At 43.5% G+C, this 24,383-nt stretch overlaps 1 protein-coding gene across 1 annotated transcript in view; it reads left to right on the forward strand.

Annotated features, from left to right (window-relative positions):
* Positions 1–24,383, forward strand: part of LOC124300003 (ras-related and estrogen-regulated growth inhibitor-like) — a 43,616-nt gene that overhangs the window by 12,086 nt on the left and 7,147 nt on the right. The window contains exons 3-4 of the mRNA XM_046753595.1: positions 4,296–4,372; positions 23,297–23,478. Of these exons, the coding sequence (XP_046609551.1) occupies positions 4,296–4,372; positions 23,297–23,478 (259 nt within the window). The remainder of the gene's footprint in view (positions 1–4,295; positions 4,373–23,296; positions 23,479–24,383) is intronic.

A 24,383-nucleotide genomic window follows, 5' to 3' on the forward strand; every position in this document is an offset into this window, starting at 1 on the left:
AGAAACTGCTTATCGATTGACCGGACTCTCGGTTGAGTATTTGCCGGAGGATTGCAACGCGATCGAAAAAGTTTAATCTCCTTGTTGGAGAATCGATCGTTATAGCAGCTTCGCTAATCCTTTGCCGATATACGATTCTCCAATACGTATCGTATTGCTACGGTGCGAGGAGGGATCAACGTTGCGTTTTTCGTTTCGCGAGCAGCTTCTATAAGCTTCGACTCCGCGCTGCGCAGGAGAAACGAGACCGAACCTTTTCATCTTCGGCTTTGGAAGTGAGGCAGCTGCCCAGACGGTGTAACAGAACCACGTTACCGCGTGTACCAGCCTCCCGAGATCTACTATTATTTCGATCTCGATTAACAATGCAAATTTCTCCCATCTCCGCTTATTGCGTGGAATAATTCTAGGTAATGATTTAGAAAGCGAAGTTTGCATTGTGATCTGGACGCTGGGAACGCGCCGTCCACGACTGATCGACAAGAACCAGCCAATTATTGGACTTTACTTTCCGTTGTCTCTATTCGAGCAAACACGCTTATCCGACATCCGGATGTATTTGCATCTATTTGCGTACGCCAGCTTGGCACCGCACTTTTGCAATTTTCCTGTACTTTCCTGCACACCGTACAATTGAAATTACGCACGAGCGGTCTGCAGGGCGCATCGTATAACCGGCTCTTTTTTTTCCGTACCATACTTTATAGTTCAATCACGCTTGAGGAACTTTAGTTATGCCCTTTGCTCGATCGACTAGGTAAAACGTGGCTCGGCTCTGACGCATCGATACCTCGCGCATGTCCAACCGTGTATAGTATACGACTTTACAAGGTTCAAGATCACGTCGCGTTTCAATCCCCTGCACATACGTATACCTGCAGCAGCTAGTGTACTTGGAGAAGGCATCCTCTCTCCGATCCGTTCTCCGTGCATTGGGTGAATAAATTGCATCTGAATTTTTGTTTTTCAACAAGTTTGACGTAATATGCCAAGTGAGAAACTGCCTTGTTAGTCGGGAAAACATTTCGTTCGCATATGTATAATAAGATAGCGTTACATGATTAACAAACGCTTCAAACGGGTACTTAACCTCTCCTCGCGCTTACACCCACGTAATTTCTCGTTATCGTCGTCGCGGCAAACAAGAAATATCTACATATTAGTTCTAGGATGAAAAATGAACAAGACAAACCACACTTTCTCCGCAATTTACACATTTCCTTCGGTCTGTATTGTGCTTGCATGTGTACACTATTATAATACGATGTAAACACGACTGTTTTCTTCTCTCTTCTTCTTCCTCGAATTTTATATTTAATTATCTTACGATTCTCTTTATTTATTGTTTCTTTCCCCTGAACCTCAAACAGAATCCCGCCCACCTAAACGTTATGACTATTGTTTCGAAAGCAAATCTTGTACCGGTCTTCGTTTTTCGACGCGTCCCACGTGGGTGATCCTTATCAAGAAAACGATTAAATCGGTGGTCTTCACTGCTGGCCGCATATTCCTTGCAGCCTCCCGGTGAGAGATCCCGAGTTCTTAGGATGCTTGTTACCGGTTATTTAGGCTGCACCATTGTGCCTTTCCGTTTGACTTTCCACCGTTACAGTGGAGTCATTAATTGGGTCGAACTAAAGAGCATTGTGCGACGATTGATGGCAATTCGGCTACACCGGGTTGCCTCATATCTTCGAGTATCGAGATCGATCCGAATAACGACAGTGGTGCGCGTCATATTTGCCAGAAATTCATCGCTTTCTAACCGTGTCAAGAGATTGAAATTTTGCCAACGATATATTTTACTGCGAATCAACCTGTCGTCCGTTTAAAATCTCACGCTTGTGTTCCACCATTGTCTGGTAATAAAACTTTCACGAAGGTAACGACCGTGGATATACACCTAGGTAGGTACATAAGTGCAGCGGCACACATGCATCCCAGCACGGCTGGTGCAGCATGCACGTACTGCGGATATCGGATACTGGTCAGAGTAATATAATATAACTACTAGTCTTTATTTGCTTGTTTCTGTAAGTGCGATCTTAATCTAACGAGGGAAGATCTTGTTTCTTGTACCTTGTTAAGCATATCCGGATTACTTCCGTACATATTGTCCGCCCACACCGTTGTGCGAAGCCGCGTTATGCAGATGTCGAGTAAATCTTGTCACCCACGGATATCTCTTCTGCCCGTGCAATTTCACAGCGCGAAATTGCACAGTCAACGAGAGAGGAGTTTTCAAAATTATTTTTCCTCCTTCAATATTTAATGAAATATAGGCGAGAGATTCCGTTGAAGGGAAAAACTGCGAGGCGAAGAGACGCCAATGCTGTACGAAGGACCCGCGCCGCAATCTTTATTGCACCTTTTATTTTTCTTTCTCCCCGCGATTGCAATAACGGTGACAGTTGAATTAAAATATCATTGCAGACGGGCTTCGCGGTTTCGTATCTCCATACAATTCGCGGTATGGTGCCTGAACCAAGTTCAGTCCAGTAATTTCGTTATGACGCGATAACGGAATTCAACGCGCATCTCTTGCCTGCAATTGCTGCCTTCGCAGAAATCATGCTGACAGATGGCAACGCACTCCTGATTATTTTTGATTCGCTTTTTCCTTTCATGCTGTTTCATTTTCGTCTTTCTTCGAACGATGAACAGAATCCCAGTACGAAGGAAATGCTTGATAGTATGCGATTGAATGGATTGGCGTAAAAAGGAGCCGCGTTTTCTCCGGTAATTTACTTGCTCTGGAGTAAAAAGAGCTTTTTCACATTGGTTTTGAACACCACGTACGAAGTATTGGAAAAGGGCTGTCGAGCTCCTCGCTAATTTCTTGAAATCTCACAGCATTTAAGTTTTTTAAACTTGAGTAAAACGTTGTTCTATTTTCCTCCTTTAACGACCCTTCCATTGTCGATCCTCACAGTCCGACTTTACGGAGCGAAAGTTCAGTTACTCTGAGATCGGATCTAATGGCAGAGCTGTACTCGTACTGGCTGAGGTGATAGCGCAGCTGATTCAAACTGTCGCGCTCGGATGCCACGTTTACACATAACGTGTAATACAAACGTATTGCATGCACCTCGCTTCTACTTTACTTTTACGATGCGGCCGATGGATAATCTGTCCGTCTTCATACCCGGGCACGCATTAAGTCGTAAGGCCTTCGCCAGCTTAATCGACTTGCAACCATCTCTTTGCGATTCGTTTAGCCAGTTTACCCGCTTCTTAAAATACGTCATCACTGCCAATACTGAGTTTCTAGCTTTCTTTCCATCTGTGTTACCTTCTCGTCGTTTCATCGCTCGATCAAAACTTGCCGACATTAAAATAGCGACGTGTAGCAAAGCTTCGGAGACACGACGGAGAAATTCATTCCAACCTATATATACATATACATACGTAATTAACATTCAGTTATTTTCGGTAAATACTTTGTAAACGTCCGGTAAGTGGGGGAGAAAATTCTCATACAAGATGCGTTACGCTCCAATTAGGATAATTAAGGTTATATTTTCGTATGCGTAGGAATATCAACGCCACGTATTCCGGATGGTCGAAATGACCCCGGAGCGCGTGGCCGCGGTAGTAATTAACGTTTACCCGATGCTCAAGCCTCGATGCATAACGTAACGCGTAACGGAAAAAATGGTGTCACCTTGCGGCTATCATTGTGAACGCGAGCTGCAATGGGATGACCTAAATTTTCGTTAATAACCACGCGCGCCGCCCTGAGCTTGCACGCGGTGTAAGACGCGCGTGTATCGGAATCATCCGGATGGTTCAAAAACCGATAATATGTAGAAATATAAAGTACGTCTCTGGGACATTCAACTTGAGAGATAATTCACGCGGCACCATCAATAGCCACATTTCTCTTACATTCGTGCATATTTTGTTAATACACTGTTTTGTTCGGATAACTTGAGCAACTGACTGACAGTGCCGCTTCAACGAAATAGCTCAAATAGATAACCATAAGTCTTCTTCATACTGCGAGTAAAAAGTTATCGTCCATCGTTCCGTGCTCCTTGCGTATCCCTAAAGGAAATTACGTTTCATCCATTAAAACCCCTTCCATGTACCATAAAGTTCCTGATGTCGATGATGCTTTGCTTAGCGTTAAAAGATTTATAACTAAGAAAACGAAGGATCGGTTATAAGACTTGAGAGGGTAATCTATTATGGGCAGTGAATTATATTGTTTCTTATTTTATTTTAATGGTTATACCTGCGTGTACTCAGCGCGGAATCCTGCACTCTCGCTTATTATATATATTATGTTGCAGATTTCCTCTACCGCCACAGTGTCACTATTGATAACGTTGCCACTGAAGTCGAGATATTGGATACTTCCAGGTGCGAGGTAAGTTTCTGCTATTTATTTGAAAATTGAAACGTTTCCTGACGATCTCTCGTCACCTACTGTAGAGAATACTTGAAAAAAAAAAATAATATTCATCAATTTTCTAAAAGACAATACACACCGAAGTTCATGACAGAAGTTCTAGCGCATTATTTTTCAATAAGAGGAATAATTATTGCCTTGTTGAGTGCGATGAAAAAATTCCTTCTCACAAGGAAGCGAATGAACCATCAGCCGCAACCGATCAAATATATATTACATCTTATCTCAAATCACGCATACACATTGTTATGTTTGAGATAGCAAAAAGGTATCGGCATGTGAAGGTAAAAGCAAAAAGCGAACGAACATGTTGCGGAGCTGGATCTATAAGCGCGTGGTCCGGTGCAGCAACGCGTGTAATAACGTCCAGTCGACACACACGACTTGCAACATACTTATATACATATATGCATATCGTTGATAGCCGGTCGTAATGGGAAATAACGAGCGAGGAGGATTTATCGATGCAATTCTCGCTAACAATGAGTTAAGCACACCGATCAGTGGGGAACGCTGATTGACAATACTACGTTGCACCGAGCTTGGGGGCACGAGTCTTAATAAGATGCTTGCACACCACCGATGCGGAGTTCATCGTTTTGTGCTCTGATAAATTGCGCTTGTATCACTAACAGCTGTAAACCATTACCGCCGAACAAGGATTTGCTATCAAAATTTCAGTTACGAACCGAGTTAAGGAGGTTTGTTCGCCGAAAATCGATGCTTTTTATTAATGTCATTACAAGGTAGTCGTACATTGAGTATTCGTCAAATTATTGTATACTTAAGCTACAAAGATATTTTTAAAGGTACAAAAATAGAAAATACTTAAATTATAAATAATGAGCTTGTGTATTCTTGCGTCATTTCAAAGCGCTTCGAAATTATTAAGAATATAATAGATTCGTTTGATTTCACTCCGAGAATGCACATTTTATTCATAATACTTTTTTCCTCAAAGACCGTGGTTTTTTTTCAGAGTTTTTTTTCAGCAGGTACTACAGCATTGCCATTTGTAAATCATAATCAATATCGATGCAAATTTGTGAAATTGAATATTTAGCGGTTCCTGCATGATGAAAAAAATTGTTTCAGTAAATTTGTGTACAATAGTCTTACGAATAAAATTAGCCATCGTAGAGTGAAATCTAATGAATATAGAGTTTCAATAACTTTGAAGTGATTCGAAATTAAGCATCATTACCTAAGCCAATTTTCACAATTCCAATGATTTCTAATTCTGTGTTTTTGGATAAATCTTTGAAGCCTATGAATATGTAATGATTTGCCGATGATTCAATCTATGACTATCTCGTAATAATATCAATCCGAGGTATCGACTTTTGGTCAAACAACCTACGTGAAACATCGTAATGATACATTCTTATCTTATCAATTAACTTCTTTTTTAAAAGAATTCCAAGTGGATGTTCCAAACCCCATCGAACGTGAGGATAATTTCTTATTAAATTTTTTCTTTTTTTCAAACACATGCATTACTTTCCCTCACCCGCCGGAGGTAAAGGCGTCGCAGTTCTTCGTTTTCGAGATACACGCATGATGGTCGACGTACTCGTAAGCGTTGTCGTGGTTCAGTCAACACCTTTTTTTCAAGTTTCGGGCCTCGGCTCCGTAGGTTCTCAGTCCACCTTTTTACTATTTTCCCTTCAGACGTCCCGAGAATACGTGTAGAGGTGTGACGCGTTTTTCTACCGTGTATCTCGGATGCGCCGAGCCCCTCCGGAGCTCGTGGCGTAAAAAATTACATCGTTATACCACGCACGAATTTCTAAACTCATCCCGCAGCTCTTCACCATGGCCACTGTAGCCGTTAGAAAATATCTGTAACACTAGACTCCAGCATCCAGACGAGGAGGGGGACTGGAAAAAATAAAACGATTCGACACCATCGTCGAGGGAAGACTCTCGACCGAAAATGAGAGAGAATTAGTGAGGAGATTGAAGTTTGGGAAAAAATGTTCCTCCAGAATTCCTCTGTCGATGTTCTATGGTCCGGCCACTCAAGAAGCCAACTTTCCGAGCAAGGTGAAGAATAATATGTGTATAGTCGTTTGCGTGGTAAAGAATAGTTAGAATAGTTGCAGAGATAGCACAAGCGGCTGGCTTCAAAATTGCGGGCATTCTTCCCGCAATAGACCAATAGAGTAAACGGTATCGAACAATTCCTCGTACTGTGGGAAACGTCGGACAAAGTACAATTTACGAAGGGAAAAAGATTTCAATACAGCAAGAAATCCGAACTTCAAGAGTAATTTGAACATAAGGTCTCCACAAACCTGGAGACGTTTGTTCAATCACAGTTGTTCACACGGTTAGACAACAGGAGTACTTTTAAAAGATACGAGAGTCTCCGAGAGGCGAGAGACGTACTTACGTACATAATGGTGACGAAACATGTGGCGTTGTTTACTTATTCATAGGTTAATGCACGTAAGCGTTATTTCAACTGTTAGGTAGTCTTGGTTCCTGACACTCGGTGTATACTGAAAACAATGCGTTACATGCAAAACCGTTCGCCTGGATGAATTTCAATGGTGCAGTTTCGTTGGAGCTACCGTGTCCGCGGCAGGTACACTCCGTGTCAGGATTAGTCTCCGAGGTACCATTATACGTGCCCTGTACGTAAAGGCTGGTGCACCCACACCCACGTCTGGAAATACGCAGCATGAATAGGCGGGTAAATAATATTATGTTCGGAGAGAAACGCTATAAGCTCCTGAGAACTCATTGCGAGTTACCCACATTCGAATTTATACGTGATTGTTATTCAATTCAAACGTGCTAACGGTACCCGTAGTTTTACGCTATACGGGTGTATATACAGGCATCGTCTGTATACGTATATACACCTGTAGGTTGGTGTGTATACGATTTCTAAGCGGTAAAAGGTATGTTCTCCATGCTATAAAATACCGACGATCACTTACGACCGGTCCGCTAATCTCAGTATGTGTATGTATACATATGTGTGTATAAGGTATGTTTCCGTAACTATTCAAAGCCTAATCTCCTGGCTACTGCAGGTTTAACTCCTTTGAAACGCCGTAGTTTTTGACACGCTACGGTGATTAGTGACTACCGCAAAGTGTATCTAAACAGACCCGTTGAGAGCCAACCTTTTCTTTATCAATGGTAGACGCATTAGAGCAATTCAGCAGGTAATCATTATACTGCGAGTATACTTTTAATAGATCTCTCGCTCATGTGGTATTAAGTAATCAGATATAAATACAAGGCACAAACTATTCTCATTCACTGTATTGTAAATACAACAAGCATGTATCGCAATACCGCGTATAAAAACTATATTTACCAAAGTACACTTGCTGCTAGTTTTTTTATCTATTGAAAAGGGTTAGCGATGTATTTTAGTCAAATTGTGTGACGAAATAGTGTTTCCGAATTCTATAGATTGCTCTAGAATCAGTTTGCTGTTGACATGATCAACGGAAACTGGTAATTGATGAAAACGATTCTTAACCAAATCCAAACGACAATTTGATTCGTTAATCTAGTATGGTTTTCGATAAGTGGACGATGTCCGACTTGAAGCCTTTGTACTAATTGATCTAATCTGATTCACCGAGAACCTCAATGAACCGACAGTGACACTGTCATTCAATTATTCCATATGCATTCTGTATGATTCAAAAATGAAATGTGGCGAAATGCATCAATCTTGTTATAAATTTGTAGAGATTCTACAGTAAGCTTGCGACGCTAGTTTACAGTTTTAACAGTGCGCACCTGGGCCTGAACAAATTGTTCCGATCAACTCATGGAATCGAATGATTCGGTTGCACAAGCACCGAAGGTGTCATTTTCGTAGATTTGTTGGGGAATCTCTATGTCGTATACAAATACATCTACGATCTAACGGTTGGGATTATTCAGCAGGTACCATGGCATCTAATTTGAATAATACGTGAAGCCAGGCATTGTTTTCATACCTTCCGGCACTTTGCCACAAAGCAAACAGCGGACAGGAAAAAAAAATTAATTACACGTGAAAAATCGTAGAATACTCGAAAGAAAACACGCGTCACAATATTTTTTAATTATTTTTCATACACGAAGTTGTCTCGCAAATGACTATTTTCTTTGAAATTTTTTGAAGAAGTTGTGTATACCTGATGCATAGAAATATCAAAGGTATCGGGAAATATCTTGAGATTGCAAAATAACCCGATAATTCAATTTTTCTGCAAATAAGCAGATTAATCGGTCGTGGTTAATTTTTTTTTCTTTCTGAAATTGATTACGTCGTCCCGTGCTTTTTACGGGCCGTATACTATTTCTGTGTCACTAGGAAATATAACTGTAGGTTAAGCGCTTGTGGTTAGGCAAATCATTATGGAGTTAATTAAAACAGAGAATGAAAGCTCGGGACCTGCCACACATACAAATGAATTTGTAAGTAGGACACTTTTGCCACCAATCATAAGTCCTACTACTCATGTACATACACCTGTGATAATATATATACGTCTGTCAATTCATAGAATAGTATACATGCTCCGAGAAAGTAGTTTGATTATTACCATTATATTGAAAAAAAACGTGCTTACGATCAGGTGCGGTAAATGTAATTTTTAAGAGAAAAATTGTCAGGAGACTTTGTCAAATAGGTAAAATAATGGAAAACGTTCCAGTAGACCTCAGGAAATGAACAATCAATTGTCTTATTACTAACGGCACCCTCGAATGAATTCAGTTCTGCTGAATTCTCAACTGACTATACATATAAGGTGTGCTCGAAATTGGCAATTAGTAATGATCTCAACGTAACGTTCGAACCGCTATTCACGTGAAATACATTTCTGCAGATGGATACTCCGAGGAATGTATTATGGCAGAGACCAAGAACCAGGTAGTAATCCCAGGAGAGCACAGCGGTGAGGGAAGTTCATACTTGATTACCGTGACCTATAAGCTTAGCATTTAATCAAGAGTAATATTCGCCCCCAGCACCCTCATCCCATAAATCTTATAAATAATTCAGCCTGTCAAAAGATGGTGCAACATCGGGTGCAGTTGGTCTGGAATGCCGATAAGCCGAAGCGGCCAAACGCTTACCGAGCTGCCGTACCGCCTCTATTTCGAGAGGATGAAAACACTTCTAATTTCATTGCATGCTTTGTCGTACGTCAGTCGTCCCCCCTCTGAGCCTCCCACATTCAAACAAGTCGCCATTATTGTGTCCGGTATAAACAGCTCGCGTATGCCAGCCAAAGGGTCGATCGTCTCTTGCGATGCGCGTGTATGGACGTGCCATTGAAAAGAATCTCTCGCTATACATTCACTCGCATAAATGTCTGCCATCATCGCGAGCAGGTAACTCCTCGTACTTTACCTCGCACAAAGGCTGATCGTACACGCAGGCACGGCTCGATGTATGAAACTCCCGTTTCAACCTGTCAATCAAACACGCTGCCAGTCACTCCATCGAGTGCAATGCTAGTCACCTGGAGGATCCGTAAGGGCGTGACAATCGTGCAACCACCTCCCACGCGACGATGCGCATTACGTTATACCCGAGTGTTTCTTCCTCGATACCGGGAGGGGTGAAGCGAGGCATTCTATTCATTGTTCGTGATCGAAGCCGAGTCGATAAAATTCACGCGGAACACTCGTCTCTGTTCATCCTTGAGGGTGGTCGAGGGGAAAAATCAAACTCGCGCAGTCACGATCAACGTTTGAACGGTGGTTTGATTGCAGTACTTCAGGCTTGAGATGTGCTCAGAATTGTGGGGATTGGCACTTATCTTCGAGTCACGCTGGTGGATATGGACAATGGAGAAAAGGGACGTAAATGGATTTAGTCATCGTTTTCATTCGGCTGATTTATTGAAACACTCTGCAACGAGTCGTTTCTACGACCCGTTGAGAAAACATCGTTCTTCGTTTACTCGCAAAACGAAATGCCTAATATGCGGAAGCATTTTTTCAACTGCAACTCGACGACGTTTCTGGCTTTTTATTCGATTCACGACCACGTTATACAAGCTGTACCGAAGGTGTGATGGAAAATCCGTTAATTGACGTTATACAGGTAAAACCAACGTGATGCTATGTATCTTGGAATGCGGATCCATACCGTGCTGTCGAAAGGGTACCGTTTACCTTCTTCACTGAACTCTATAGGTGCACATGTATAATTGTCAGCCGATAACTTGAGATAGCTTTTCATCTATAGAACCCTTTTTTTTAATCGCGGCGCTCTTATACCAGCTCTACGAGAATTTGTTTTTGTTCATCGTGTAGCCGCGGGTGAAGAATATATAAACCCCAAACTAATCGCCTCGATTCCTGATTATAATTGACTGCGTAGCCCACGGGTCAACGGGGAACCCATCAACGGATCCAAAGCTAAGAATACCGGCCGTCCGTCTAACTGCCCGCCGTCTCGAGTGACCTTGGCACGTCGGAGCCGACGGGTAGTAAGAACGAAGCTGCAAGCGTCTTACGTCGTCGGGGCTTCGACTCCCCCCCCCCCCGCACAACAGAGATCCGGACAACGGAACTAGTCCGTCTTCGCTTCGCTTCGCCGCTTCGCTCGACGATCCACTGCAGACTCAAAGAGAAATGGAAGAAAACGAGCACCGGATGCCCGTTTCTCGGAGACTTCGGGAGATCTACACCCCCAATTTTCCCGGAAACTGATCGCCTCTCATAGAGGCTATAATTGTCTCAGAAGAGACGAAAATATCTGTAGGTTCATACGGTTCAACGTGAGCTTGCAAATGAATGAATGGATCGTTGGCAAGTGTCGAGGATCTTACCATGGAAAACCATAAACCGACTATCGGCAGAAGTTCGATGGTTATTGGCATCGGATCGTCGTGTCGATTCCCACAATTCTTGTCACCACATAACTACAAGCTGCGGGTAATCGCTGCGATCGACGACCACCAGACCTTTAATAATGGTGACCGCTGAAGTTGGAACAGTATATTTCCAAACGATATGGTGGAAAAACAGTTACGATTAGTCGGGGCCTTGCTGTGTGGTTGGTTCGAATTTATCAGTCGAAAAGGGATATTGTGTAGAGGTATAATCGAACCAAGGAGGCCATATGGACACGTTGAGAATGCGCGTGGGCGTGAACGTGACCAAGAGACGAAGAGGTGCAACGTAATGGAGATGTTTACATCTGGCGCCCCTGGCATGGCCCATTCGTCATATACGATGGGTGACAGATACCCTGGGCCCTTTGTTGAGGTGGATCGTTTTTGGGCTTTGGTGTATCGAAGCATTATCTCCTGATTCAGGTTGACAGGTCGGGGCTTAAGAATTAACCCTTACACACGCCAAGCAGGTTAGAACCGATCCTCTCACGTTCAGCCTTGTCATTTACGAGTCATTAATTTGTTTCACACAATATCCATGTCGATGATCGTTACTAGTATCATTATTTTTACCGGCCCCTACGGTACGACGTTTGCTGTACAAACTCTTCAGTAATTTCCAAGTTATTTCGATCGGTCTTTTCTTTTCTTTCGCTGCAGGTTTCGTGACGCTTCAAGGCCCAAACGATCGTTGTCTGGCGTACGTGAGACGCGGTTCATATATATTCGGTAGCACACTCTGCTCCGCGATAGGTGGGGCAGGCTGTTTTTAGCAAACTGGTTTCACGTGGCCTGTAATTAGAGTCTGTTTAAAAAATGTTCGACCAATTTTTTTTCTCCAACATGGACTTGAGGAGAGAGAAAGAGAAGTTTGCACCTGTCGGACAAAAACCACAATACTACAAGCGAAAAAAAAAGTGACGAACGAAATCTTCGTCTCATTTATATAACGCGCAACCCTCGCGGTATTCGATATTTGCGCACAATCGTGCACGTAATTTCATCGTGTTGTTTAATAACGGAGAATAAACGATCCACAATCCGCAGGAATTGAAAGTTACCACTCTGTAAAAATTTTTCTTAAAAACCTCACATTTTCTGTATACCGAAGTACGTTTACTGAACTGATCGGTTGATGGTTGATTGTCGGTTTGCTGCCCGCATCCATTCGCGGACTTTGCGTATGTCTATGATTCGCAACAGAAAGTGGTGGTTATAGCCAATGGAGACTTACGTAGGGAAATGACACTAGTGTTACCCTCATCTACAAGTCATCCGTTCTCCGTTTGCGAATCGTACATCAACGATACGTTCAGCCCGAAGGCAAAATTCGCGATACTCTGGGAGCAATGTAATTCGTGGCTTCGAAGCGCGGAGTGCAGAGGAGAAACTTAAGGCTGCGATATTGAATTGTGATTTGCCAAAGCGATTCGAATTTCGAGCCAGACGTTATGCCTGGCAACGATATTGAACGCAATTGCGCGGTATAACGTGTGAATGTGTGTGTGCGTGTGTGTGTGTGTGTGTGTGTGTTGACCCGCAAATACTGGTCTACAGCTGATGCATACGTGCAGCACCGATGTTTTCAAGTAATATAAAGATACAATAGGTACCGTTGATCCATGAGTTCAATAAATAACCTCGACAGGGAGCAGAGAGCTGTTCTTGCAATTTGTACCAGTTGAACGTTTTCCGCATGTATATGTGTGTTTTGCACGTCTGAGTCCGATATCGAGACGTGGTGTGGGTATGCTACTCGCACATACAATTACCTGAAGATATAGTTGGATTTACGGTTCTACCTGTATCAAGTGCGCCCCGAACGAACGTCGGTATAAACCGTACAGGTAACGACGTTCGCTGCAACCAGGAAAAGGAGTAGTCATTGTGTGTTATGTGCCATGGCACCACTGCCACACTGTTCTACATCGATACAGATCTCCCAGATCCCGCTCCGATTTCAATCCCCGTATATCGTGATACTTTACGAGTTGACGTTTGATTTTTTGTTTAATTTTTTATTTTTTTTTCTCTATTCTCTGTTCATAATTATTTTTATCCTACCGACCGAAGGTTCCCAGCAGTGCAACCTACCGCGCAGCCAAGAATTTTCATTCGTATGTAAATCACTGTAGAGCTATCTATCTAGGCCTATTCATGTCGTCTGGACGATCCATTATCAAGTCGGATTAGGCAAGTGTATACGGTCATCAATTTTCATGAAATGGAAGTATTTTCTCTAACCTACTGATCTCCGGCGTTTTATTTTATCGATTTGTATCTCCACTATGCTCACAAGCATTAGATTTGCTTCCAGTCAATCTGGTTAGTCGAGAACTGGATCATCTGATAACCAGTACATAGAACGTGGAGTACTTTGTAGTGTTTTTCAGTGCAATCGTCTGATAAATTGATCACTGTTAGTTTCGCAAAAGGTTCAGTGAATCGGTGATGGAAAAACTGGGGCGAAAATTGACGTCTGGTTTCTTTCCATTTTTTCTACCGCCGATAATAAGCATGCATAATTCTTGGCATGCACATTTGTCGCGTGCCGACTAGTTTCGAAATAATTATCCTTGGAGTTTCGCATACACTGTGACGGATTAGCAAGAAAATGCCCCAGAGCATGTTGGAGCTCCAGCTTGATAGTCTTACACGAGAGGGTTATAGAATCTCGACCACACTTGAGTTGGGTTACGAATTTTCGCAACCGTGAGAAAGTCTGATAGTGCAATTCCTGATGCACATGATGAACGACAAGTGGTTATTAGGTTTCCGTAGAGAGAGGTTATTTTTTTTTTTTTTTCTGTATTTCTGCAACTATGGCAAAGCCATCGTTCGAGAACCGCAGGAAAGCGGGTAACCGTAGTGTGAACGATGTTTTCCGACACACTATCGCGAAACAGGAAGTGAAATATTCGTGTCACGATCAAGGCCAGCAATCGACGGCACTGATCGAGCTTCCATCACCTTAACGCGTCGCGCACTAATAGTGAATACCGTTTTGTCGAAGACGGCCGACTGACCCGTCAACTCGCCACGCTCGTTCTGCAGGCTGTGCGTTACGTACGTGACCCGGTGAGGATGAAAATGATATGAGTCAGTAAGTGATCAATTTTGGTCATGCAGCCTGTAATGTGTAATTTGACGCAACATCGGCTCGCCGCTGTTATTGGGCGAATTGTAGTCCTTGAGGGTAAAAAAATTGACTTGTACCAATTTCATTTCCAGCAGGACTGTGCAGATCGAGGTATCATTATAAGAGCCGGGTATAATTGCGGGAAGTCGATTATACGCACTGGTAAAATGAGAAAATGATTTTTGAAAAGTGAAAAATAAACCACGTAGGACCGCATTTGCATGTGACCAGAAACATTTAAACCAGGCACAATCCGCGGAACAAGATTTACATTCGGTCGTTTGAATGCCTAGGAAATGATGATTTATAGCGGAAGTTATGTTATACGTCTACACCTGCGTAAAAGGCCACGGCCACTATTGCAAAGCCGAATGAAAACGCGGTACGTCGGATTTGTTTGCGGATTTTACTCTCGCAGGTTTACATTCTCAGGCTGCTCTTCGCGGAGGGACTGAATTAGACTCGACTGCATCATGCGCGGAGATTTGAAAATTTATGAAAATATAATTACAGGAGATAATTCATCCGCGGCGTGATGCTGGCGCGTGTGGCAGTGCAGCACTTTGCAATGTTTAGTCAAGCGTTAAATACGTTCCAAATGTTATGGAACGTGTGACTTTTAACGCAATACAATCCGTGACTCATACCTTATTGCCTGTACGAACGATATACATACGTGTACGATCGAGTCGCGTGTTCTCCACCAACGCCTCCGTCTAATGCGCAAAGGCTTCCTCGAACCCGTTCCTATACTTCGGTTTGCTGGGACTTAGGGCTGTACGAGAGTAAACACGAGAATGTTGGTTTGTTGCTACAAATCCCAACGTGACACCTTGTTTGATATTCTCTTCGGACATTTGCGTTTGTTCAACCGAAGCGACTTTAACGGGGAAAGCACATCTCCAAAATGATTTGTCGGAAATTCTAGACGCGTTGCGTCGACCAACGGCACTAACAATAAGCTTTAACGTGACCGAATATTAGAATGTAAATCGCACTCAACAATTTTGCTGATTGGTTGCTTCGATTAAGTCGGTCGAATCGACTGCTCCTCGAATTACCGATCACTGTTCGCGAGACGTTATTTTATGTCAGAACTACTTGGTCACCACTCGCTTAATTTCCGGATGAATTGCTTGTAGGATCGAGATAAAATACAAATTTCTCGTAATCAGTTGAAGGAGATTGATTAGCGTCAAGTCGATGATTGGTGGAAGAAAAAGAAAAAAGAAAAAAAAAATAACTGCATCAAAATAGAAAATGAGAAGCGGAGATTGCTAAGTGGTTAAAAACCGTAATTGGTTCGAATCAGTGACGCGAGTGACGAGAGAGTATCTCGACGCCAATCACGGTGCGAAGCGGACATCGCGTCACATCGCGTCGTTGAGCAGGGTGCTTTCGTCTCTCGACTCGGACACGCGACACGCGTCTGTCGTCGATCGTCACGTCCGTGAACAGCTGCGTTGAGCCAGACCATAAATTCACTGTTGCCTCAATAAAATGTAATAGTGATCCAATAAATTTCTCTTAGCCTTAAATGGGCAACAACCTCCATTACCAATCGCCGTGATGACAATTGCGAAATATAAACGGTTATTCCTTAGCAAGAATACACAATAGAAATTGAAGAACATTTTTATGTTGCGCTGAGATGTTGCGCAAGTATTCCGCCTCGTGTAACCTAATGCCGACGCTGTTAAGTTTTTTCATTGTATAATTCTTGATTTACAAGTGCATCGCGCATTTGGCACGTTAAATATAGCAAAATCATTGTATCGTTCTCTTCATTGGATAGAGATAATCACTTTGTGAAATCGTGGTTAATCAATCGTTGCACTACTTAAGATTAAGTGTTGAATGCATTGAAAGTAGTAAAGTACCGTTAGTTTCCTTATAATTTCCGAAATGACGACCAAGTTTTCAGTAATCATATCACAAACGATCTCTGGTGCTGATGGTAAAACTACTATGCCGTGTGTTACCGAATGCTTGTATCTATTAGTGGGGGGGGGGGGTTTCATTTTCCCTACACATCGTATTCGGTGCATGAAAATTATACCGGCGTGAGGTATGAAGTGGATTTGAATAAACTGTCGCAACGTGGTATTCGATAGAGGCAACTATAAATATAACTGCACCCAATAAGGTTACAGTTGAATATCATTGTTAGTGTGCGTTAAAAACGCACGTTTGTCAATTGATTGCTCGGAGATTCCGATCAACTGATAATATGTAACAGCGCAAGGCCTCGTAGCTTTCTTGTCGATGCTAATTCTTGTATGCCATGCGGATGGGATATGGGAAGCGATGCAGAATCCCTGCGAGATGCGCCCGATCGCTATTGTATTTTAATCGATCCATTTCACAAGACGACACGTCGACAACCTATGAGTGGTTCATGCTTGCCCGACTGCCTGCCTACGCTCACCGTAACTTGTAACGGCGTCGTGATGCCGTGGCATGAAGTCTACTTAATAAACCGTACGTGCAGACATTAAACCTGATAAATTTACGAATCCCCGTCACCACCACCACCACCACCACCACCACCGCCTCCACCACCATTATCGCTGCGGGTACTCGCTCTGCCCACCGTCAAGTCTTCACTTTGCGGACTGCCACATGCTGGATGTTGATTGCCGGAGCGTCAACTCACTTCCTTATACTTTCCCATAACAATATCGTATATAACAACGCCACTGTAAATATCCTAAGCTTTACGACAACTGCGGAACGAGGGTCGTACGATTACAAACATCATATTCCTATCAATCGTACGTACTCCAGTCCTCGATATTGATAAAACGAATCACGTGCTCATGATCAGCCTGTACCCTACTAACGGATAGCAACTTAAGACAGAATACGCATTGTAATATTCTGCTGAACGATTTTTCTTCTACCAATGTCTTACCTTTACTACCCTTTAATTACCCGCATCATCTCAATGCAGCCGTAAGTAATTTGCGCTATTCGAACGGGCGATGGGCCGGTCGAAAATGTTAAGCTGTAAGTCGTAAATCTGACCGGTGGTCGTAACTGTTTTAAAAATGGGAATAAAAAAGAGAAAGAAATGCTATTAACTCCGAACAGCCGGGCTTATGATTATTCACGCCCGAAGTTGTCCTTTGCATTGTGCGTTTATCGTCTTGTCACGTAAATCTCTACACGCGTCCGGTGCCTGCAACGTATTATATATTACAAGTTCGCGCCCAGGTCAAGCGATCGGAGAGTCTCGGTTGAAAGGCAGGCGGTGAAGATGCAACAACGATGCTCTCGGACCAACCGCGAATCACGGCTCAAGCTCGATTGTAGTGACACACTTCCCCAATTCTTGCATTGTTCTTCCGTGTGTTTCAATCGCATCGGGAGGCTGGCGAGATAAGATTAATAGCAGTCTTACCCTTGTAACTGCATACTCCACAGCCTGCACCGTGTAATTATTACTTTACTTTTCATGGCACGAGAAGGTATATACCGGTCTGTGCAATGCACGTACTGCAACCGCGGTCATTTACGATGCTTGCCCTCTACCGTACGAACCAAACTGCATCACGGACCCACGCAAAACGCTCGAGCAAAGCGGTTAATTGCGAATTATTATTCACGGACTTTTGAAAACGGAGATGAGGCGGATACCGCAATTGCAAGAAAAAACTCCAGAGCCGATCCTTGGATAGCCGATATTAACGTCCGCCTCTGCCGTATGTAATGCTCGCAGAAGTACCTTGGCACGATACAGTCGTCATCGTCTCTGTCGGAATAACAAGGGACCAGCGAACACCTTGGCGAAGTACCTGAGACCGAGCAAATAGTAGCGACAGGACAGTCAAGCAGGATGTCGAGACGGCACCGAGCTGTTGCTCTATTCAAACCAGCCTGCACTCGCAGGAATTCGAACTTAAGGAATGTATACTCGCAGCGACTTGCACTTTGCTCTTATGCGGTGTGCAAATATTTAAACCCCGCGTCGTTGGTTGGTGAGGCAGTTAATTGTCACGGGTTCAAATTGCGCGAAGTACTTTTGAGAAGGTTGCAACATGTTGCAACGTTTGCACATCCGTCAACTAGGATCCCCAAAACTTCGTGTAGTTTAATTCGAACGAAACGCTCTCTTCCAAATACTACTTGCCGAATGTGGGTGGAATCGCGTCGTATCTCGAACAGTCCTTATCGGCAGAGAGCCTTGGGCGTGGTGTCGGTATGCGTTTTTAAAATATTTTGTTTTATAAATTTCTTTTCGCTACCCCGGTCAAGGCTTGGTGAAACGTTGACAGAAAGGATATGACGAGAGTACAAGCTCCCTGTGGCGATGACTGTGGCACGCAGAGAGGCCTGTTGCCCTTTGGCACCGTTGACTGTGTGGGTAAAACACACATGGTACCGAAGTTACACAAGCTTACAGAAGTTACGCTGGAAGGCAGCCGGTATAACGTCGCCCGATGCCCGATAGGAGCCCCTCGTTGGTTTCCTGGCGTTTCTACCTTCAGATGCAATGATTCCGTTGACAGCGTCATTTCAAACCTCTCGTCTCTTGCGCGATTCCCTCGACGTCCTCTGAAGCAGTATTTATATTTCTCGTTTTCCAAGCGGGAGAAAAGAAGGTCAGAGATCATCGTGATGATGACGTAAACGCAGTAGGAATATGAAAGATATCGTTGAAAAAACAACTTTGCTGGAAAGGAGAAAGAAGAAAAAGAATAAGAAGTCAGAAGAAAGAAGAATAAGAAGAAAGCTGCTGCACACGTTCGGTCGCCGCGTATATTCGAACCTGCAACTGTATCCTTCCCAAGTCTTCGGTATAACAGCGCTGGATCATTAGTCTGACGGCGGTAGTATTATGTGCAGACATGACAGTGAAAACAATTAACAAGAGGAAATAATATATCCTAGGGCATTACAGACATCTCTCGCTTCGTGTACTGGCCATGCATGATACTCTCTGTACGGAGTGGAAGAAAAAGGAAATATACGAATACAAGAGCCTTCCACGAGCTATCTCATCTCTGTGCCTCTTTTCTTCATACCCTCAACCTACCCGGGCAATTGTTACGTAATCGTTATCAATCTACCATCAGCGCTAACTTCACTCTGATTCTTTGCTCCTCGAGGCGACGACAACGCACGGTAAATAGTTGGACGATGTAACCGGCCGTGCCTCTCTGCTTTATCACGCTGATACCAAGACCAGCCCTTTTCCTAACAGTAAAACGTAACTTTTAAAAATTCACTGGCACGTCGTTAGGGGACGTGGTTCTTCTTTCCTTTTCGAATCACGAACCCTGAAATATTCGGCAGCCGCAGACGTGACGCGTAAGATTTCGATCTATGGTTAATTTGATCCCGGCAGCATCTGACCCTTCGGCCTCACGAGTCCCGGGTACGGTGTAGAGGTACCTGGTCGAAACCTGGTATCATTTACAATCGCTTCGGTAATTGCCTAATGATGTCTGCCAGTTCTCGGGCATCGTGTTATGTAAAGCTAAATATTGAAACAACGGTATATAGGTAGGTAGGTAGGTAGGTACCACGTACCAACCGATGTGTCTATGGATGTACCGGGATCGGGGTTTCGTACTGCAGGCCGGCTGTTTCATCGTTATGAAATTTTCGGGCCGCCTCGAGGGGGAGGCAAACATACGTAAATACATGTACCCGCGCGTATTTATCTATAAGTACGCGTACGCGCGATCTCTACGGGGGAAAATTGTGTTTGTGTGCACAGGTAGACGCGATATGGGCATATATCTGCCCACCTTATCCCATTAAACTAACGCGTACGTGTGCCCGTTGGATTGCTCAAGCTCCTACTCGTCATAACATCGCAAGTTCCTCCTGTGTACATCTAACTACCAAACACACCGGTATCTCATCCAATTGTCTTGATACAATCGATCAATAAATATTTATGAGCTATTAAATAGCGTTACCACATCGGTCGTTTTACCTACGTTCAAACGTATTGGTTTAGTATTCGACGTTCGAACCTCTCAAGCAGATGTTACTCTCGTGTTCTTTCGCTGCTTGTTCCCGGTATTACCAGCTTCCTCCTCCAGACTCCAATCACCTCTTCAATGCACGAAGATGAATGCTATTACGATTCCAGCAGCTATTCCAACCGGAGTTTCGCTCAAAGGCTTCTACTCGTATCCACACGAGGCTACGGCATTCGGTTTCCGTTCGAAATCCGATGAAATCCGGCCTCTACACTTACAGTACGGAGCCTAGAATCAGTAGAATAACAATTACAGGTTCATTAAAGTTCGAAACCAAAGTTTGGATGTTCGGATGTCGGATGTTCAGAAAGTGACGTCACCCGAATTTTTTTTTTTCTTGACGTCATTGATATATAGTACTAGTCGACGAAAATCAGCTAGTCGAGTTTCTCAGTTTGGAAACAACCGCGCAGTTGAGCGGACGGATGAGAATCGCGCTCCGCGGATTTCGAGTACCTACCGGGTTCTCTACCTCCTGAATCCTGCGCTTCGGGTCCGCTTCCTGCAGCTCGAGTTCCAGGATAAGCGCTCCATAGTTTCTATGCTCCAGGTCCGCTATCTGGTGAAACTCGACTTTCAGGACAAGTGCTCCGTAGTTCCTGCGCTCCAGGTCGGCTACCTGGTGGAACTCGACTTCCAGGACAAAGGCTCCATAGTTCTGGCTGTCCAGGTTCTTGACCTGGTGACTTTCGACCTTCAGGACTAATTTTCCGTAAATTTGGCTGTCCAGGTCCTCCACCTGGCGGATCTCGACCTCCAGGACAAGCGCTCCGTAGTTTTGGCTGTCCAGGTACTTGACCTGGTGACTTTCGACCTTCAGAACTAATTTTCCGTAAATTTGCCTGTCCAGGTACTCCACCTGCTGGATCTCGACCTCCAGGATAAGCGCTCCGTAGTTTTGGCTGTCCAGGTCCTTGACCTGGTGACATGACTTTCAGGACTAATTTTCAAGTTTACAAGTTTGATTATTGGAAATGTCATGTTTTTTACTATCAAACCAATATGCGTGCTTCAGATAACATTTTGAATCGGAAAAAACCGAACGACCAGGATCAACAAATTGCAATTGGTGAGTGGTTGGCATTGTGCACATAGGAATACATGACAATAACGTCATTCGATTAGAGCTAAAATTGCTGTGCGTCGTGTTTCAAATCTGTCAGCACTTAGCTGATTGTTCTGTGGTATTTTTTGACGAAATTTATTGTCACAAAATCACAATACGTTATACTTACATGAATGCGTAAACGTGATTTGTAGCATTATATAGAAAAAATCTTTCGGGCAGATTCGGTTTGCGTCACATGCACAAAGACAGTGTTCATTCTGTATACTGTGAAGCAAATACCAGAATTTATTGGGGGGTCCATTGTGCCCCAGTCTCCCCTACAACTATGTCATCTGGTGAAACACTGACAACTACTAAGCGAGAGCACGAGCACAAAAACCAGCTACACTAGGCATCCGACCCCGAGCGAGCTTTAGCAGGCGAGGGTTTTAAAGCTAGTAACAATTACAGGTTCACGATCGGATCGCTATTAAAACATGATCGACTTTCTTTTCAATGCTCAGGAGCGATGAAGCGGATTTTTATCAGTATCTTCAGTCGTCCATTGTAATGAGAAAAAATATTTCATACCGGAGTTCTTTGAAATTTTAACTTTTGAAAGTGTATCTAGGATTATTGTGTACCGGTAGCAATGAAACAAAATATTTGTAATCTGACCATGCATCTTCTCTACGGTAGAAATATTATTCCAAGGCAAGTTCGTACAGCAGCCAATCGCATGCGTACGTAGCCCTTCTTCTATTGCAAAAGTTCCTCTCGGTTTAATTGAACCGTGGCTGATCGAACATCGAACTCACCGACTGCGTGACACTGCTCAATTTCCTAAATGAAATTCAACTGACTAAACACGTCTTCGAGGCGTTGGGGAGTAGTCGGTTATTAAATTATACATGAATAAAAAATGAATGCAGCTCGGTCATTTCATCGATAGAAGCGTTTGAGTAATTGTTGAAAGTTGCTACCTAATCGTCCGCGAGGAGGATGACAGTGAATTACAGAATTAATTATAATTTATGTCTCTGATGGAGAATATCCTGGAACACCTGAAGTGTATTTTTGATAACGTCCGAGTCTTATCGCAGCAGGTGACTACAGACTCGTGTAGCGCAATGAGTCCAAGTGAAAGTTATAGTGCCGTTAGGAATAAGATCAATTGCCCCTTGTGTTTTGGACCTTTTGGTCGTCGATTGTCTGGTAGAGAGAGAACCGTCTGTACGATGAGCAATGCAGATTTTACTCCTTCAATATTTCTGCTACCTGGTCAATCAATTTCGTTCGGGAAAAATTTCCTTACCGGCGGGTACCTGACATCGTATTTCAAACGTAACCGGGAATCACTTATCAGCACTGTATGTAATTTTTTTCTTATCTCATATCTCTGATCGGATAATGAGCGGGCACGAAAAATTGGCAGTATGCGGTCAACTGGTTCCTGTGAAGTGGGCTCGTATTCGAGTGCGGCATAACATCTACCTTGGTATTACAAGTTACAAGGCAGTTAATTGAATTACCGGTAGAAGGATTGAAAGCTCGATTGCACGCACAAAAATAACACTCTCTTTTGATAAAATACATGGTATATGTATTTAAGCGGCTTTCCCGCTGATGCGAATATAATTCAACAGTTTTGAACCACGGGTTGAATTGAAATGGCGAAGCTGTCTACCTGTCTCTCTGCCTGCCTACCTGCCTGTCCGTCAGGCGGCGTAAAAAGTGTAAAAGAACTGCTGCACCGACGCACTTGAGGCGCAGGTTGGTACGCAAGAACGCTGCAGCGACGAGCTTTAAGTCGAATGTGCATATTTTCAGGAAAGCGGCTGCCTCTACTCGCACATAAGATGGGGCGAGGCCTTCGTCGTGGTTTACAGCGTGACCTGCAAGCGGAGCTTTCAGGAGGCGAGGGGCCTCCTCAAGCAGCTCGCGGACCTCCGCTTACCTTCCTACTTCACAGCCCTCCTACTTGGCAACAAGCGCGACCTGGATCATGCGAGGTAATTCACACTTCAATTTTTCTCACAATTTTCTATCATTTTCTTTACTTCTTTAACACAGTCTCGACGCTATTTCTTACTACGTCGTACCTGCGGCTGGGACAAAAACTGGTCTATGCTTTTTCTTCCAATTCCTAACTCAACACTCTATTCAGACTTACCGCGGGCTTAAGCCGAGACCAGTTTTTACCAGAACTCAATATCTCTTTAAGTGGACGTCTTCTTTTCACAAACTGTCGGCTCATTCCAAATTATTTTTAATCATGGGCTACGAAACATCGGATAATCATTTTCACGATTACATGTAACGTTCGGTAATTAGATAATTACGTGCTCACTTGTGAGGATAGTTTCGTCGAACGAAGGCGCTCTTTGAATCGAAATGATCAACGTTGATAATTCGCAACCCTGAAATTTAAAACCAAACAGTTGAGCTGTGCCAATTCTGATAACCACTAAGGAAGCAACGAAGCCGAATCTCTGCGCTCCGTTGTGATTTTTTATTATCTTCATTGGAATGCGAAACGGGAATTGCGAATGGAAATGTGCAATTTGCACGGCTGTTGGCCGGTGCCCACATTTGAAATCCGAGTAGAAGCGGCACGGCGCCAGTCCAGAGCTCATGGTCCACTCTGCCGCACCGCAGAGCACCGCACAAGATACCCGGTAGTGGTTGGTATTCGATTCTGGTCACCTAGAAACCATTCACGCGATCTCCGTACACGCACCCTCCGTCTGCTTCATTTCGATCAAATGGAAATCGATGGAATAAAATTCTTGAACGCTGCGTTAATTGAATTAATTCGAGTTTAGGCCAGTTTTGCATCAGTGCAGACGATGGAAATTAGTTTATGTTTGAATTCAAGGTACAGCCATTAAATTAAATCGTATTCTTTATGTCGCGA

The sequence above is a fragment of the Neodiprion virginianus genome, chromosome 3, assembly GCF_021901495.1.
Source record: "Neodiprion virginianus isolate iyNeoVirg1 chromosome 3, iyNeoVirg1.1, whole genome shotgun sequence".
In the NCBI taxonomy this organism is placed as follows: Eukaryota; Metazoa; Arthropoda; class Insecta; order Hymenoptera; family Diprionidae; genus Neodiprion; species Neodiprion virginianus.